The sequence below is a fragment of the Geotrypetes seraphini genome, chromosome 18, assembly GCF_902459505.1.
Source record: "Geotrypetes seraphini chromosome 18, aGeoSer1.1, whole genome shotgun sequence".
Classification (NCBI taxonomy): domain Eukaryota; kingdom Metazoa; phylum Chordata; class Amphibia; order Gymnophiona; family Dermophiidae; genus Geotrypetes; species Geotrypetes seraphini.
The window spans coordinates 27,202,244-27,221,827 of NC_047101.1; the positions used below are offsets into that span (position 1 = coordinate 27,202,244).

Here is a 19,584-nt window from a genome sequence, read left to right on the forward strand (position 1 = left end):
AAGAGAATATTACAGGCAAACCTTTCGTGCTCTCCAGTTAAAGGTTAGAGAAAGACCCAAGGCGCTGTTACAACGCCTAACGAAAGCTGCAGAGAGGTGGTTACAGCCTTTCTTGGCAGACCCACGAGCTATGTTCGCTGAGTTAGTCAGGGAACAATTCCTAGAAGCTCTGCCCCAGAACATAAAGGGGTGGATCCAGAAACAGGGATGCCAGGATCTGACACAGACACTATCTGTGGCAGAGGCTTATCTGGATGCTCAGGGGCTTCCCGAGAAACCAGGCCCAAGTTATAGACCCCAGACACAGTTCCAGAGGGACACTACACTTCAGGCTCCTACTAATAATAACATGCCACCCAGGAACCCTCAGAATCATGTACAGAAACCCTTTAACCCAGCTCCCATCTTTTGCTTCAGGTGTGGGGGAAAAGGACACCGTCAAAGGGAATGCAGGGAAAGAAGGGATTTTACTATTGCATGTGGGGTAAAGAGAGCTAGTCACGGAGAATATTTTCAGAAAGTACAAGTGGCTGGTAGGACAGTGTCTGCCCTGATTGATACGGGGGCAGAACAGAGCGTTATGGCACAGAAATTATGGCATCAAATTAGGGGTGCCAGCCCCAGTGATAAAGGGTTGGATACAGTGAAGGTGTGGTGTGTGCATGGTGATATGAGGGAGTATCCCCGTCAGCAGGTGAACTTGAGAGTTGGGGGAGAAATGATTGAGCTAAAGGTAGCCGTTGCTCAGAATATACCTCATTCCTTGATCCTGGGTCAGGATTGGCTCAGAACCAAGGTTAGGGGTGATTACAAGACCCCTACCGGATGCAGGAGGGGGGAAGAGACCCAGATTAAGGGTAGACTGATATTGGGAGCATGGTCTAAGCAATATCAGTTCCAATCCAGGAGGGCCAGAAGAGCAGGGGACTGGCGAGCTAGAAATGGTGGAAAAGAATGGCAGCCCACAATCAGATGGGCACCCTTATCTGAAAAAGCAAAGGCCCCTACACGAGCATATGGGAAGGCTGCAGGGTACGATCTTTATGCCGCACAGGAACAACTGATTCCCGCCAATGGGAGAGCCCTGGTTAATACTGATTTACAGTTGTCTCCGCCACCAGGCTCGTATTTAAGGATTGCGCCCCGCTCAGGTTTAGCATGGAAAGCTTCGGTAGATGTAGCAGCAGGAGTTATCGACCCTGATTTTCGGGGTAATGTAGCGGTCCTATTGGTAAATCACGGGTCTGTACCCTTCCAAGTACAGCCTGGAGATTGCATTGCCCAGATAGTGTGTGAACGTATATGGGTGGCAAGACTGGAGAGATGGGTTTACTTCCCTGAGACTAAGAGGGGTATGAAAGGCTTTGGGTCATCGGGGAACACACAGCCTAGTACACACGAACGAGTGACTGACCAGGATAAGATACCTACACAAGTGGAAAGTAAGGGGACAGAAACCATCCAAATACAGAATTCGGAAACACATACTCCGGCAACCTTCCCGGTTCCTGGGGACTCACACAAGGGGGAACACAGTGAGGGGGCCGAATGGAGGAAGGAGATGGAGGAATTACAAGCACAGATAAGAGCTCTGACAAAGGATAAAGAGGATCAGGGTAAAGAAATACAGCAGGAACTTGAAGAACGAAATCAACAAAAGATAGGGTCCTTTAATAAAGCTCTAGAGGACTTGACCAAGCAACTTTCTCAAGTGGGAGAGCAGGTCGCAGGAAATCAGCAACAGCAGAGTGAGTTAAAAAAGCTTATGGAAGGTTTGGCAGGAAAATGGAAAGACAAGGAGGGTGAAACATGTAAATGGGTAAAGCAAAATCAAATATTTGAAACCCAGCTAGGCCAGTATAAATCTCAGTTGAACAGAGTGGAAGAGGTGTTGGGTGACTTACAGGCTCAACTGGAACAGACAAAGGAGGGTGGTATGGAAGAAATATCAGAGGCTGTAGCAGCCTTAGCCCACAGGGTATTCAGTCTAGAAGGGTTGGAGTGCACAAAGGGCTTAGATGATTGTGAGTCAAACAAAGTCCCAGTGTTACGGTGGCCTGATGACTTCTGTGATACAAGCCCTAGTCCGAGCCCTTCTGATAAAAGAAACAAAAATAGGAAACGCCATTGAATTTATTTAGGCTGTCACATATTCCTGTGAATATAGGGACTCCTCAGGGTACAAGTGAGGGTCATCCTTTAAGGGTGGGGGAATGTGACAAACCCAGCACCAGCACTAGCCCATCCCCTGATAGGATTAAGTGCAGAAGAATGGACCAGATTGATTCTGGCGCTCAACTTGAGGCTGACCTCCCTTGCCCCTATAATCAAAGTGATAGTGAGCTGGAACAGAGGCAGGCAGGTTGGCAACAGCAGCGTCCGGGCTTTAGAACAGCTAAAGAAGCCACAAGGAAAATAGCTGCAGTTGAAAAACTCAGGCAGAGGAAAACTGCTGTAGAGCCAAAACCCATCCCCCGCTACAAGCTAAAGGGGATTGGCTCTGATCTGTTTAAAAGCAGGCAGAGACAAACAGGTAGAGGAGGAGCGAGTGAAGAGGGCGAGTCACTCCCACAGCCCAAGGGAGGAGAGGAGCTGTGGAACAGGGCAGCAGAGGAGAACGTGCTGGATTATCCCATGCAGGATTTGGAGGAAGGCTTAACCCCTTCAAACTATCCAGTGCCAGACCAGGTAGAAGGCATGGAGATAGAAATAGCTGGCCCTAGGGTAGAAGGCCAGTTAGAAGGTATGGAATTCTGAATGAAAGAATGCAGCAACAGGGAAACTGTTTGTGCTTTGTGTTTTCTTTTTGCATATCGTTTTTTTTCTCTCTCTGCTGCCCAAGTTAAACCTGAGGAAGGGGATATATATATTGAGCTGTATAAGCATAGGAAGTTGGAGAATAATACTTGCCTGAAGTCTGAATCAAGTTTGTGAACCAGATGCAGGCTGAACTGTTTAAAGTGCTGTTGGAACTGTAGGAAAGTTACTGTGACTCCCGTTGCAGGGAGCTAATTAGATTAACCGTCTCAGCTGTGTGATTTGTGCCTGCACGTAGGAGCTGAGAGAAAAGCTGTACTGCTAACAGAGTGTGCTGTGACGATTTTTGCCTACTGAGTTCTTGTCTGCTTGAAAATGTACTGTAAGTTTGATTTTTGCCAATTTACTATTTTTGTTCAATGACCTGCAAAGTGATATTGTTTTGCTGTTGCATATCTTTTGACCTGGAGGTCAGAATAAACCACTTATGTTTTCCTAAAGAACTCGTTTGCTTGGTGATATAGTGAAACCTTGTACTTCCCCTATATCTCGAGGGGCCTAGACCGTTGTCTGGGGCCGCCTAAAAATCCTGGAGGTACCCCTAGTTAAAAGGGACGCGCCCGAAGCAGTGTGTTTGTCACACGCCAGCCCTGGACTGCAAGGGGGTTTGTGACACAGGGCAGAGGCTGCAAATTACAGACCGGTGAGTCTCACATCAATAGTGTGTAAAATCATGGAAACTTTAATTAAACGCAAATTAGACACGATCCTGTATGAGGGAAATCTACAGGATCCCAATCAACATGGATTCACCAAGGGTAGGTCCTGCCAATCCAATCTCATCAGCTTCTTTGACTGGGTGACAAGGAAGCTAGACTTGGGAGAGTCTATGGACATTGTGTACCTGGATTTCAGTAAAGCATTTGATAGCGTCCCACACCGCAGGCTGTTGAGCAAAATGAAATCAATGGGGTTAGGAGAAACACTTACTACTTGGGTCAAGGATTGGCTAAGCGGAAGACTTCAAAGGGTAATGGTTAACGGTACCCTCTCTAAAACATCAGAGGTGACCAGCGGAGTACCGCAGGGTTCAGTCCTGGGCCCACTCCTTTTCAACATATTCATAGGGGATCTGACTCAGGGGCTTCAGGGTAAAATAACATTATTCGCCGACGATGCTAAACTATGCAATACAGTAAGTGAATGTAATTTACAGGATAGTATGACACAGGACCTGCTTACATTGAAAAGATGGTCCTCTACCTGGCAACTGGGCTTCAACGCTGGGAAATGTAAGGTTATGCACCTCGGTAACGGTAATCCATGCAGAAATTACACCTTGAATGGGGAAACTTTAACTAGTACTTCGGCGGAACGAGACCTAGGAGTAATCATCAGTGCAGACATGAAAACTGCCAATCAAGTGGAGAAGGCTTCATCTAAAGCAAGGCAAATGATGGGATGTATCAGTAGAAGTTTTATCAGCAAGAAGCCTGAAGTCATAATGCCATTGTACAGAACCATGGTGAGACCTCATCTGGAATACTGTGTACAATTTTGGAGACCTCATTACCGTAAAGATGTGCTCAGAATCGAGTCGGTTCAACGGATGGCCACCAGGAGGATCTTGGGTCTCAAAGGTCTCTCATACGAGGAGAGACTAAACAAACTACAGCTCTACACTCTAGAAGAACGTAGGGAGAGGGGAGACATGATTGAGACATTTAAATACATCACAGGACGTATCGAGGTGGAAGATGATATCTTCTTTCTCAGGGGACCCTCTGCCACCAGAGGGCATCCGCTCAAACTCAGGGGCGGGAAATTTCGTGGCGACATAAGGAAGTACTTCTTCACAGAAAGAGTGGTTGACCGTTGGAATGAGCTTCCAGCGCAGGTGATCGAGGCCAACAGCGTGCTGGACTTCAAGAATAAATGGGATACATATGTGGGATCCCTACGAGGGTCAGAGGAGGAAAGAGGGGATCCCTAAGAGAGTCAATCTGAATAAATAGTCACTAGGTATAGACTTAAGAGGAAGGGACAGTACGGTGGGCAGACTTGATGGGCTATAGCCCTTTTTCTGCCGTCATCTTCTATATTTCTATGTTTCTATCCAGAAGGTGTTACAGAGCCCGGTGTCCCATTGAGAGACACGCAGGCAAAGGAAGTCAGGAAACAAGGAGGTGTTTCAGTTCATTGTCCCTTTGATGTTGTTTTGTCAACATTCAGGTCCCATCTGGTGTTACTGTCCTTTTGAAGATATAGGAGGTCAGGATGTCAGATAAACAGACTTTACTGTCCTTTTGGGGTTGTCAAGGTAACACTCAGATAAGCAGACTTGAGGAGACATGTATGCTGAGTTTATTTACCCCCGGGCCCTAGGCCTAACATTCCACCCCTGGATTCTCAAGTCTGCTCCTCCCAATAAGAAGTCCTCCGAATAAAGGGAGAGAGTGTCCGTTGGTATACACAATAGGTAGAGTAAGAAATGAAGAAACACCTTTTGTGCCATAGCACTGCCTCTAGTAAAAGCATCCCACCAAGGGTGTGCAGTGGTAGTTTCAATGTGATCTTATTGCTATATTTTGCATGGCTTTCTTTATAGATAGCAATAAAATACATCGGCAAAAGAAAAATTAATATTTACATTTGATATACAAATACTGAAAAGGGAGCTTGAATAACATGAATCACAAGTTTAACAGTACTGCTAGCAACAAAAACATTTTTATGTGATATTCCTTGTATAACCTTGCGGTGGAATGATCCATTGGCACAAATTGTCATAGAATGACACGTTTGTTTTATTTTGTTCATCTATTTGTTGCCTATGATAAGTGGGAAACCCTAATTGGGGTCCCAATGCCAAAGGCATCACCGTAAAAGGACACATTGTTTCATTTCAAAATTACACCATTTTCTATCTAAGGGTACAGAATGTGATGTGGTTTTAAATCAATAAGATAAAGTTAATTCTTTGTGATATCATTAACAACATGTAACATTAACTGATCATATCGTAGCGTTAGTTCATAATTATGTACAGTATTTGGCACCCATTCACCTTCCCATCTAAATACATCTGCTACTCTGGAGCCAAAATATGCTTGTTTGCCAGCCAGTATTTTAGAAACAATAGTATTTATAAAGGCAAAATGGGAAAATTAATTTTCCCTTCATAAATTATTTCCTTATGTTCTAAACCTGGTATTCTTGCATTCCCTAATATTTCTTGCTAATTAGGCATTTTACTTGAAAGTATCACGTATAGGGAATCATGGAAATTAATAATCTTATTAATATTATATTTGTGCTCTTACTCATGGCTTACATACATTTAGGGTAGCTTCATATTCACCATCGATCACTGCAGTTATCTGGTATCCCGTTTTTCTTAGCAACTTTGGTTAGGGTCTGGCTATGCTCCAGTTTCAATAGGCTTGCTATGCCACTCACATGCCTTCACTCACGTAAGATTCACGAGCACCACCCCCAGAGACCAGCCCTAATGTGAAGTGACAGGTTATAGGCTCACTTCTATTCCCAAGTCGGTGCCACATAATAGCGTCATGGCACGGCACTGTATGTCTGGTTGCGTGACATCATCTTCTTGATCTGGTGAAATTTTCTCTTAACCCAGCATGTTAGCCAAATCATAAGAATAAGAGAGCAGAGCTGACCAATTCTATCACAAAGGGATGAAAGTCTATATGGAATAACATTTCCCAGTACGTGATTTTCCAAGGAAAATATTTCATCATGACTGTTTAGCTTCAATGCTTTAGTTACATTAAACACCCCTAGTGGTAAACGAGAAGAAAAAGAAAAAAAAAAAACAAACACTTTATATACAGAATGTGATAACATGTGACACAATACTGGTGTGTAAGGTAGTATTTGTTTGAGATAAGAGAAACAACACTAATGCACTTAAAGGTATTCTGTAGGACATTCAGAAAATACACCTTTTTATGTTCTGGACATAATTATTAGGTCATTTAAGAGAGACCATACACACGTACAGAATGTGATACCAAAATAACTTATGTCAGAGATGTGCACTGCACTGTTTATACCTGGTAAGTTAAATAAAGAGAGACCATTTTTTATTTTATTTCAAATACCAATAAACACCATTTTACCAGGTATAAAGCTTTCTAATTTTTTCTCTTCAGATATCCTCTTATAATATAACCCCTAACTAAATTATCATTGGGCTGTATGAGCCATACCATAAAATCATTGTGAGCATGGTTTTCATAAGAAATTTTCTTGTATGTGGGGGAATCTTTTTTGGAAAGGGATATGGTACCATTTGGACTAATAGAAGGGGTGGAATAAACTCTGGAAATGGCCAATGTGCAATGTTGGGGTACCCCATAAGCTAAAACAGACAACACATAACAGAAACAGACAAACACAGAGCTCCGGCATGCTTTCTTTCATCGGTAATGATTCAGGGTTGAATTTAATCTGTAAATAAGCACACTATTAATCAAAAGAGTCATAAACAAATTTGGTATCCATTGGATTCCCACTATCAGGTCACAGTGCTGGAAGTATTTTAAATGTGGCACAGTGAAATTGGTTCTCCGGACCATGTCTGGATACTAAGCTTCTAAAAGAAAGAGAGATAGAAACAAGTTAATTGCTCTTTATAGTTTTACTGGTCTTCTTTTCTATTTTCTTCCATTTCAAAGCTCTGTCACACAATCGTAAGAGAATGCAAGCAGGGAAGTTTTAATCTATAAAATATACAAGAGAAGTTTACGTGCAGGTACAGTGGTTCACAATGTTAGTGTTTGAGGTAAAAGACACATTTGCAAGACACATTTGCAAAATTACTTGGAGTGCAACTTCCTTATACTATCTAACAAAACTTTATACATTATAAAGGTCACTTATCAATATTTCTACTTTTTTATTGTCCAACCTACCCCATATGTTACCCCAGATGTGAAATATGTTGCCTCCAGAATCCAAAAAGGCCCAAGTCTGTTTTTTACTTTGGGGAGAAGGGAAATTTACAATTTTCTGTTTAACTTTCTCTATCCCCTCTCGGCATCCTTTTGCCCACTTTCTGCTATAATCTTGTGATAGAAAGTGGGACTATGTAAGTATTTTTGTGGTAGTCTGGTAGATGTATATTGCCTCCCTTGCCAAGTGAATGCAAATTGTTCTGGACATTGCTCCACTATAGGAATAGTAAAAAAAAAATGCATTGGTTCTCATAGTAATGTCTGGCAATTTACCAAAACTATAGATTCCATCGGAAAGCTATAATGTTAACCTTTAAAATTTGTAATATTCTTCCTGCTTGTATAATTTTCCCCCCCCAATCCTGATATTTATATTCCTCCACCCCAGTGTCCATTACAGCTTGTACTTTTTGCTCCCCAGATTTCTACTAAATATTTATCTCTACCTGTGGACGCTGTTCTAATTTGGTCCAGGCAAACACTGAGGCTCGGCATTCACATTATTGATCCTCCCAACACTTCCACCCTTTTAAATCAGGATAAAGAATGGAAGCAGTTTCCTCAGGGGGGCCGTTGGCACCAAAATATCCTCCCTCTCTCCTTTGTTCACTTGTGCTTGTGGCATAGATTTCTTTCCCAGTCCTCTACTTTTGTACATTCCCCATAATGTCCCTGTATCTTTTCCATCTATTTCTTCCCTCTTTACACCATCTTTTATTAATGCCAAAAACATATTCCTCCGAGACACCCGCTTAGCCCTGTTTGAATTGGATTGTCCTTTTCTCTTTTTATCAAAAGTATTTTGAGGTCCCCAGTCCCCCCAATCTCCTAACTGTTGGACCGCTTCTAAGGCTTCCAAAATAGTCCTGTCTATTTGATTGATCAACAAAGTTATCATTACCTGTTTGTATGCTGGTGCAGCATACTTAATAATTTTATTTCTCATGGACACAGTAAAAGGTAATGACATATATATGTCAGTGTGACCTATTACTAAGTCTACCTTCATAGTCTCCTCCTTAATTTTCATTTGAGCATCTTTTAATGTATACCAAATTTTATCATTTGAGGGCCAATCAGATTCAAGTGGATATCGCTTCGTGACACCCCTACTAATTATCTCTAATAAAGACCATTGGGCATTATTTGCAGGATAAGGATCCTCCCGTAACGCATTTTGTACTGCTACTTCTTGACTAATTGGAACAAATTTAGGGGCATCTGTGGCATCCCACATAATCCCTGCTGCGCCCATCTCCTGCACCCGAATTACCCATTGTATTAGTGGCTCCCCAGGCTGCAGTATAAAGCGTGCCATCGTATCCATGATTTCATGTGGAATAACATCCTCCATAACATTATTTCTAGTTAGATTTTCTCCTGTTTGTAGACTTCCCTGTAATCTTTGTCTCCTCACAGGCTCTGCTTCTAAACTTTCTGCCTGTTCTCCTTCAACACATATATACTCCTCACTGTTATTATAATTTGAATCCCAAATATCCCCATCCCGTTTGTTTGGATCCGGCAGATGATAAATTAAGATTTTAACTTTTCTGTAACTCACTTTCCGCCTCCGTTTTTTGTATTTATATCGTGCACATCGCGCAGCCTTATCCATTAACAACTTATTCTGACATTGTAGCATTCTAATGGCATGCTGTTGATTACACCTTTTATTTTCCAGCTCTCCTGATTTCAATTGTAATTCATGTTTAGCTTCATGCAAATTCCTCCAGTCTGACAAAATCATCCTTCCTTGTCTAGAAATTACTTCTTGCTCTTCTCCTTTTGAGATTTTCACCTTTTGTAAGGAGGCACATAATTCATGTGGATCCCCACTTCCAAAAGTACAGGATTCACTTAATCCTGCTTCTACAGACCACTCATTGGCCATTAATTTACCTATACTGTCATTCCCATGCGGAATGGAGGGATTGGGAGCCTGCTCCTCAACCCCTTGTTTCCTAGGTAGCTTTTCTGACCACATTGATCAACCCCACTTCTGGTACCAATTTGTTCTGCCACTTATTTCTGTCAAATGGGATGATCAGTGACACTCAGAAAAGCACACAGACAATATAAAGCATAAACAATAATACTTTATTGTACATATATTAGAATTAAATATAAAATAGCATCACCTTGCCCCATACAACGACCATCTTCACAATTTGGAATCCTTGCAATTGATAGATGGGTGGACCAAAGGACTGTCCCTTTAGACATCGTGGCTTCTCCCTACAGACATCATGGATTCTAAGGTTAGAGGCAAGTCCCGTCTTTTATATTGGGTGAAAAGCTGGAAAAGCTGCTGGGTTCTTAGTAAAGCATAAACAGCTGGTCTTGCTCTTTTGTTCTCTGTTTTGACAACACCTAGGTTAAGGAGGTGTTTGCAGAGATCGGTGTCCCTTTGATGCTATCGGGCGACACGCAGAGAAAAGGAAGTCAGAGAAGCAAACTTTGATGTTATCCAGAAGGTGTTACAGAGCCCGGTGTCCCATTGAGAGACACGCAGGCAAAGGAAGTCAGGAAACAAGGAGGTGTTTCAGTTCATTGTCCCTTTGATGTTGTTTTGTCAACATTCAGGTCCCATCTGGTGTTACTGTCCTTTTGAAGATCAAGGAGGTCAGGATGTCAGATAAACAGACTTTACTGTCCTTTTGGGGTTGTCAAGGTAACACTCAGATAAGCAGACTTGAGGAGACATGTATGCTGAGTTTATTTATCCCCGGGCCCTAGGCCTAACACTCCCCTTCACCTTTGAGTCTCACAATGCCACTTTTGCACTTCTTTCTATCACTAATATATTTAAAAAAGTCTTGTCTTCCCGTTTTACCGTGTCAGCTATTTTTTCTTCCATTTGCATCTTTGGACTATACAACCAACCTCTCTTTATTTTTGCCTGTCTTCCTCTTTCTGCGATCTTTTGTAGTATATGAAAGCTAACCTCTTATTCCTTACCTTCTCAGCTACTACTTTTGAGAACCAAAGCAGCCTTATTTTCCTCTTACTTTTAATTACATGCCTAACAAAAAGGTTTATCGCCCTTACAATTGCTCCTTTCGGTTTTGCCCACTGCATTTCCACGCCTTCCAAACGTTCCCATCCAGACAACAATTCCTTGATGTAAACCCCCATCTGAATAAAGTTAATTTTTTTTTAAAGTCTAGAACCTTTGCTTTTGAATGAGCTCTCTCTATACCCAACGTAATATAACCCTGTGGTATTAGCTATAAATACAAACAATAGGAGTAAAATACCACTCTATCAGACCCTACACCTCAGTATACTCACACTATTATTATCTATTTTTTATATTTTTTATAGATTTTTGTACTTATCCAACTAAATAGCCTCAGAAATGGAGCCTACGCATAACGACACAGTCATCAACTGAGGAAATCTGCGTATATACATGCTCCTGCTCCAATCATTGGCCTCTAAATCTAATGTTATCAAACATCTTATATACTTGCTGAATTTACTAAAATTTAATAGAGTAACCCCACACTCTAAAGTGCTATAGACTTAATGACATTAAATTGGGTACTCCATATCAAACTACTGTGTGTAAAGTCCAAATTTGAAAAACTCGACCAAGCAACTTATCTTGTTAGTTGAGTGTTCTTCATTGTCGAAGTTTAAGCAATAAAATTCTCAAAACATTCCGTTCACTCTCTCTATACCCATCATAATATTAAATCGTACCATCCAGTGATCACCCACTGTAACATCAGAAACAACACTGTTGCTTTCCTCCACACATCTCACAAAGAATGACAGGCAGAGCTTGCCTTTCCCTAGTGAGGATAAATCATATGACTGATTCAAGCCAATGAGGACATGATTTTCAAAGTTAAATGGCTGACATCCAATCTATCTCAAGATTGAGTCTTTTGGGTTATACACAATTCAAAGTATATATTCACCATTGTTCTTTGTAATTCAACAAATGTTCAGGATCCCCTCCCTAATACAATGATATCCAAAACATACCAGCGTATATCACTGGTACTATGCTGCTTTTCTTTCCAATGAATCACAATGGAACTCTTAAAACCTTCTGCTAAATCCTGGACTTGTGTTCATTTAATCTTAATTGGGCAAGAGGTGTGTCCTATGTATACCAAATTGTGGCTGTGGTCTACACAGTGGCTATAAGCAGGAAGGGATTATTGCCTTGAAAAAACCTTAATAGGTGAAACATGTTGGCCTGACATCACTGCATATCGACCACTAAGCTAAGTACTTATATATTTTATGGTATTATTAAATTGAAAAAAGTTAAAAAGCAGAAAATTAAGTTTAAATAGGTCCGATGAGGAAAGGACACTTAAAGCCATGGACTATGAATGTATTGAGTCCCTGGTGGTGTCGCTGAGGACTGTTACTGAGAAATATACCGGTCACTGTTTAAATATAGGAACAGTTACCTAATAGCAGTACCAAATTGTATGGGCATTGTATGGGTTATTATCAGCACAGCAATAACCTAGCACTTACCTCATAACCTAGCACTTACCTCTTTTTCCTGAACTCTTTTTACAATAAACAATGATTCCCTTTCTCTTCAGCTGAAGATATTCCCCTGTGCAAAGAACTTTTGAAGCGATGGCACGGAACTGGTGTTGCTTTGGTTGCCTATTGAATGGGAACAGCTAAAGTTTCTTAAGAGCTTTTATTTAAGCAGTGGTGGACTGGACTGGACCGGATTGAAGGGATCTTCTTTAGATGTGTATTGGCTATAAGTGTTTTTTATTTTAATTAAATTCAGGAATGCATGTTGCTTATTTATGTGCATTGTAATCTTTAATGTGACTATGGGCTCCTTTTACTAAGGTGCGTTAGGGCATTAATGTGCGGAATAGCGCGCACGCTAGACCTTAACGCCAGCATTGAGCTGGTGTTAGTTCTAGCCGCATAGCACGCGATAATATTCTGTGTGCGCTAAAAACGCTAGCGCACCTTAGTAAAAGGAGCCCTATGTTGTAACTCACTGTGAGGAAAGTTACTTTTGAGTGATGCAAGGCAGGTATCTCAATAAATAAATACTTTTTTATTTCTTAATGCTTATCTGTGTTTATATTTACAGCAATATATAACTTTAAAGCCACTGGAATGCTGCAGTTGTCATTGCAAATTGGGGATGCTGTGCACATACTGGAGTCTTGTGATGGTAAGATAGAAAAATGCTATCAGTTTCTAGTCCAATGTAATTGTATGCTTTATTTATTTAATCTTTTGCTATTTATCCTGTCTAATATTGATCTAAAATGCTCCCAAATCTTAAAAAGTTATATAAAAAATGTACATTTTATTGTAACAAGTTTTTATTATATTGATGAGCTTAGTATCTGGCTTGAATGCACTGTAACCAAACCTCTCAATTAGCTGTTCATGAATATACACTTCATTATGATAGTATGCAGATTAATGTACTATTTTGGTACTATACTTTTCAAAAGTACCTAAAGCTTCAAAGAACATAAGACTAGCCTTTCTGGGTTAGACCAATGGTCCATCTAGCCCAGTATCCTGTTTCCACAGTGGCCAATCCAGGTAGCTGGGCCACAGAAAAGAGGGAGGGAGCGAGCAAGTGAGCGCATGTGTGTTGGACCAAGGAAGAGAGAGGGGGTATGAACTTGGGATAAAGGAGGGAACATGTTGGGGCATGGGAGGGGCATGAACTTGGGACAAAGGCTGGAAGGAGAGGGGGGCACAAACTTGGGACACAGAAGGAAGGGAGTGTGTTTGGACACAAAATGAAGGGAGGGAGTATGAACTTGGGACAGAGAAAGGAGAGAGGAAGGAGGCATGCATTTGGGACATAGGATGAAGGAAGGGAGGGAAAGACATGCTGTGAGGGAGGGAATAGAAAGGGAGAATCGTTGAGCATGAGTGCTGGACCATGGTAAGAGGAAGCAATGGACAGCAACAGAAGAATCTGCAGAACATGAGAAAGCAGAAAAAAGAGAAACTGGGACAACTTAATGGAAAAATAAATCTCCAGAAAACAAAAGTAAAAAAGGAATGTATTGTTAGCTTTGGGAAATGAATATAGCAGATGTCTTTATATTGTGTTCAAAAGAAAAGGAAATGCTATGGCTGGTGTGGATCCCCAAGCACCTCAGCTGAAGACCTCCTCCAAAGACAGCCAGAACTCCCCTCCACCAAGCGCAGCAGTTGCTGGCCACATCCTTGAGCCACTGAGGTGCCAGCATCTGTGTCTCTGGGACACTGCTACTGTCTGCCAAGCTTGGCAAAAGGGACCCCCTTCAGAGGAAGTCCTCAGCTGACATAGCTTGGGGGTCCTCATCAGCTGGAGTATTTTAATTTTAATTTTTACATTAGAGGCTCTGGCAGAGATCTGTTTACAAAGTATGTTTTCTTCCTAATTATATTTCCAAATTAATAAAGTGTCTTTGCTTATTTATAAATGGGTCTCTACCAGAGCTGTTAATTCAGTAGCATAATTAAATGAAATAACTACTTCTGAAGTTTATAGGGACGGATTTGATTACATGCGGGAACGGATTCAATTACAGCAGGGACAGGTTTGATTCCAGCAGGGATAGGCTTGATTTCTGTCCCTGCACAACTCTCTAGTCCACAGGTGTCAAAGTCAGTCCGAGGGCCGCAATCCAGTCGGGTTTTCAGGATTTCCCCAATCAATATGTATGAGATCTATTAGCATACAATGAAAACAGTGCATACAAATAGATCTCATGTATATTCATTGGGGAAATCCTGAAAACCCAACTGGATTGCGGCCCTCAAGGAGGGATTTTGACATCCCTGCTCTAGTATAAGCGCTGTACACTATGTTTCTCTCAGTACAGTCTGTAGCCTGATTTTTCACAGCAGAGAAGTATCCTAATGAGTAACAGGACTACCTGACTTCTGTGAAGACCTGGGTTCAAATCCAGTTTGAATCTTCACTTGTTTTCCAAAATTCAATTATTCTGCTCTGTAAAATTTTCAAACCTTACTGCTAAGATATGAGCTGCAGAATGAATGCACTTATAAGTCAATAAGAGGGGTTTGAATTGTATGTGGAAATGGATAGGGAGCCAATAAAGGGACTTGAGGACAGGGGTAATGTGAGCATAACAACAGTGGCAGAATATATGTCATGCAGTAGAATTTTGAATGGATTATAGGGGAAAGAGATGGTTTAGTGGGAGACCTGTGAGAAGGAAATTGCAGTAATCTAGGCAAGAAGTGTAAAGAGTGTGAATAAGAGTTTTGGTACTGTGTTTGGAAAGGAAAGATTGTATTTTGGTGGATATGTGCAGAGAAAGAGAGGAATCAAACATGACCCCATGGTTGTGAGCATGGCATCTGCTTGGAGGAGTATCCCAGTGGTTGGTACAGCAGCCTGAGAACCTGGGGATCTAGGTTCAATTTCTCACTACAACTCCTGTGACTTTGGGCAAGTCACTTAACCCTCCATTGCCCCAAGTACAACATAAACACCTGTACATATTACCGTATTTGCCGGCGTATAAGACGACTGGGCGTATAAGACGACCCCCCAACTTTTACAGTTAAAATATAGAGTTTGTTATATACTCGCCGTATAAGACTACCCCTTCTTCCGATTCGCGACCCCCCCCCCCCAAGCCGGCAAAAACAGCTTTGCACCGCAGGCCCAGCCGCCCAAGACGAGTCGGAGGCCCCTACCCGCCGCATCCTGCACGTGGGCAGACTCAGCACAAACGCTGCTGATGGCCCCAATCGACACGCTGACCTCCCCGCGCACGCTGACCATCTTCTCTCTGCCTGCACTTTCCCCGCGGCCCTCTTCGGCGACTCAGCAGGGGCAGCGATCAAGACAGGCTGCAAACGTCGGGACCTTCCCTCTCTGAGTCCCGCCTATTTTGTTTCAACTTCCTGTTTCCGCATAGGCGAGACTCACAGAAGGAATGACCGCCTGTCTTGATCGCCCGAGGCTGGGAGGAACAGAAGATTTCTGCAAACACCATCGGGGCAGAAAATTTAACTGGTCCATCTCGCCGGTCCTGTGCGGACCGGCAGGAATTTTCTGCGGACCGGCACCGCGGACCGGCGGTTGAAGAACTGTGATGTAAACAGTACCCGGCGTATAAGACGATCCCCGACTTTGGGGAGGATTTTAAGGTACTGAAAAGTCGTCTTATACGCCGGCAAATACGGTACTTGAAGTTTCCCTGCAAATGTATAATTAAACTCCAAGATCATGATGTAAATCAGTTGGAACAGTTTGTAATCCAATGGGAACAACACTTTTGGTCTTTCGTGAGTAGTCAAAGAATTGATTCATCACCGTTTTGTTAGAGGGAAATATAGTCTACTATAAGATTTGTTTATATCTTTTTGTGAAGATAAATTTCCTATTAGTAGTGTATTACTCTCTTGATTACTTGTGTTTTGATATTTATAAAATATTGAATGGTCCTCCATTAATGTAGGCTAGATGGATAATGATGTTATTACTGAAATGTAATTAAGATTAAGATTTTTCTTTTTTGTTTGTAAATTCCCATTTCTTTGCTATATTGGCAAAATTTGAAATAAAATTGATAAATAGAAGTAAACCACTTTGATTGTAACCACTGAAAGTGGTATATCAATTCCCTTATATCAGTAAGCCATATAAATAAAATAATATTTTTACCAAATTATTGTAAAAATGCAGCTGTGAACTGGGTAATAAGCACTATGAAAACTTCTGGCAAAACAGTCTTCTAGATCAACATGTCTTACATTGTGAATTTTTTTGTCATTCTTCAGTACTTGCATGTGCATTTTGTTGCTTCTGATTCTTTTCAGTCATATCTTCTGGTTTTGTTTTATAGGTTGGTACAGGGGATATCTTGTAAAACGCAGAGTATTTGAGGTAAGATTCTTAAAGAAGAATTTCCATGGGTTATTCATAAAGGAGTGAATTCCACCCACTAGCAGCAAAATCAGCATTTAATTTTGAAAATTGCCTAATAATTTACTGCCTCCATGGTAGGTAATTTACAGTCTATCAACTTACCCTTGGAAATAGCTTTGTACTGTAAATTATTCTTAAAGGGATCTGTTAACAGCAACACATAACACAATTTAGTAAATGCATATTAATAATAATAATAGCAGTTTATATACCGCAGGACTGTGAAGTTCTATACGGGTTACAATGATTAAAAAGAATGCTACAATTGAGTAGAATTTACATAGTTGGAGGTTAGTGACTAACAGAATATGAGAACGGTTGTTGTGGGAGAGATTATGCGGATCAGCTACCTAGGTAATTCAAGAACAGATATGTTTTTAGGCGTTTCCTAAATTCACCAGAGTTGTTTGTATGCCTAAGTAGTTTTTCCAGGTCTTTGCCCCATGATGCATCTTTACTCAGTGGCGTACCTGGTGTAGATTGTCTGGTCCCATGGCTTTATTCACCTTGAGTGTTGTCAGTTCGCAGTAGACGAACTGACAACACTCAAGGAATCGAGGGATGATAAAATAACAGAATACCTAATGGGTGGCAGGAGAGTTCATCGTTAACAGTAGCTAGCATATATTCTAGCGATGCATCGCTACCTTTATCCCAGGACAAGCAGGTAGCATATTCTCCACATGACCCAGCAGAGGCACTGCTTATGTTCTTATGTGGGTGATGTCATCTACGGAGCCCCGATCAGACACTCTCGCAAGCAAACTTGCTTGAAGATCTTTAAGCTTGTGAGAGTACCGTGCATGTGCGAGTGCCTTCCCGCTCGAGTTAGGGGGCGCGCCTCCTCATCGTGGCCTCAGTTCTTCATTTTCCGCTGAGCCAGAAGCCCAGTTACTCTGCTCTGCGAGATCGGAGTGCCTCTTGCACCGCGGCTTACTTCATTTTTTTTATTGTCAGGTGAGCCACTGTGCGGCGCGTTTTTTTTTTTTTTTTTTAAGTTTTTCTTCCGACTTCTGTCGTTGACCTGGGGCTCCGAGTCCGACTTGGCCGGTCAGCCTCGCGTGGTTGCGGCGTCACTTGGGCCTATGTCCCAGCCGGTCTCTGGTTTCAAAAAGTACACTCAGTGTGGTCAGGTGATCTCTATCACTGACCCCCACTGTTGGTGCATTGAGTGCCTCGGGGCTGAACATCGTTTGGACTCCTGCCCGCATTGTGCTACTCTTCAACCGCGGGTGTTTCGGAGGAGAAGGGCCAGGATCCTTGAACTGTTTGGCATGGATCCAGCAGCAGGACTGACCTCAGCCCTGGTGGGGGCCTCGGCCTTGAAGGCCTCAACTTCGTCGAAGTCACCCTCGTCTGTCAAGTCCTCGTCTGCCTCGACGAAACCTGTGGCTCCAGGTAAGTCTCTTCTTTCTCCCTCAGGTTCCTTGGCGATGAAGCATACCCCGGGGTCTCAGGGGGGTGCGACTGCCCATTCCCTGTCCAGACCAAAGCGTGCCTCCACTTAACGGGAATACTCTTCATCGAGGTCGAGCCCGTTTCTCTGGCTCAGCAGAACAAGGGTTTTTACTCCTGGTACTTCCTTGTTCCGAAGAAGACGGGTGATCTGCGACCTATTTTGGATCTCGGGGTGCTCAACAAATTCCTAGTCAGAGAAAAATTTTGCATGTTGACCCTGGCATCTCTTTATTCCCTTCTCAAGCAGAATGACTGGTTATGCTCTTTGGATCTCAAGGAGGCCTACACACACATTCACATCCATCTGGCCTCCCGTCAGTACCTCAAATTTCGGGTGGGGACTCTACATTTTCAATACAGAGTACTTCCCTTCGGTCTGGCCTCCTCACCCAGAGTCTTCACCAAGTGCCTGGTTGTGGTGGCCGCTGCTCTCAGGAACCATAGTCTTCAAGTATTTCCATACCTCGACGACTGGCTCATCAAAGACTCCACGTCTCAAGGCGTCGTCGTAGCGACCCAACGGACTATCTGGTTCCTGCAAAGTCTGGGATTCGAATTCAACTTTCCCAAATCCCATCTACAGCCGTCTCAGACTCTTCAATTCATTGGGGCCGTTCTGGACACGATCCAACTCAGAGCATTCCTTCCTCTACAACGTCTGAAAGCTCTTCTCCAGCTTTGTCATGCAGTGTCCTCTCGCTCTTCCATTTCGGCGAGACACATGATGGTTCTTCTGGGTCACATGGCTTCCACAGTACATGTGACTCCTTTTGCCAGACTTCACCTCAGAATTCCTCAGTGGACCCTGGCATCTCAATGGACGCAGGTTTCCGACCCTCTGACTCGACACATCCGGGTCACTCCTGCTCTGACACAGTCTCTTCGCTGGTGGATGCTCTCTTCCAATCTATCCAGAGGCTTACTTTTTCACACGCCCCCCCATCAGAAGGTTCTCACGACCGATTCTTCAACTTACGCTTGGGGGGCTCATCTAGATGGTCTCTGTACTCAAGGCTATTGGACCAGTACAGATCGTCAGTATCACATCAATCTACTGGAACTCAGGGCGATTTTCAATGCTCTCAATGCTTTTCAGCATCTACTTTACGACCGTGTAGTCCTCATTCGCAAGGACAATAAGGTCGCAATGTATTATGTCAACAAACAAGGCGGCACGGGATCTGCCTCCCTCTGTCAGGAAGCTCTGAAAGTTTGGGATTGGGCAGTTCACCTCAACACCTTTCTCAAAGCTGTCTACATTCAGGGGGCGGACAATGCCTTAGCGGACAACTTGAATGGTCTTCTACAGCCTCACGAATGGACTCTCCATTCTATGCCCCTTCATCACATCTTCTCTCAGTGGGGAACGCCTCAGATAGACCTCTTTGCAGCTCCCCACAACTACAAACTGCCTCAGTTCTGCTCCAGGATCTACACTCCTCATCGCCTCGAGGCAGATGCTTTTCT

At 42.7% G+C, this 19,584-nt stretch overlaps 1 protein-coding gene across 5 annotated transcripts in view; it reads left to right on the forward strand.

Moving 5' to 3' along the window:
• DOCK2 (dedicator of cytokinesis 2) overlaps window positions 1–19,584 on the forward strand; it is a 601,528-nt gene that overhangs the window by 101,580 nt on the left and 480,364 nt on the right. For all 5 annotated transcript variants that reach the window (XM_033927247.1, XM_033927252.1, XM_033927251.1 and 2 more), the window contains 2 exons: window positions 12,832–12,915; window positions 16,577–16,617. In XM_033927247.1, coding sequence (XP_033783138.1) covers window positions 12,858–12,915; window positions 16,577–16,617 — 99 coding nt within the window. In that variant the 5' untranslated portion in view covers window positions 12,832–12,857. The remainder of the gene's footprint in view (window positions 1–12,831; window positions 12,916–16,576; window positions 16,618–19,584) is intronic.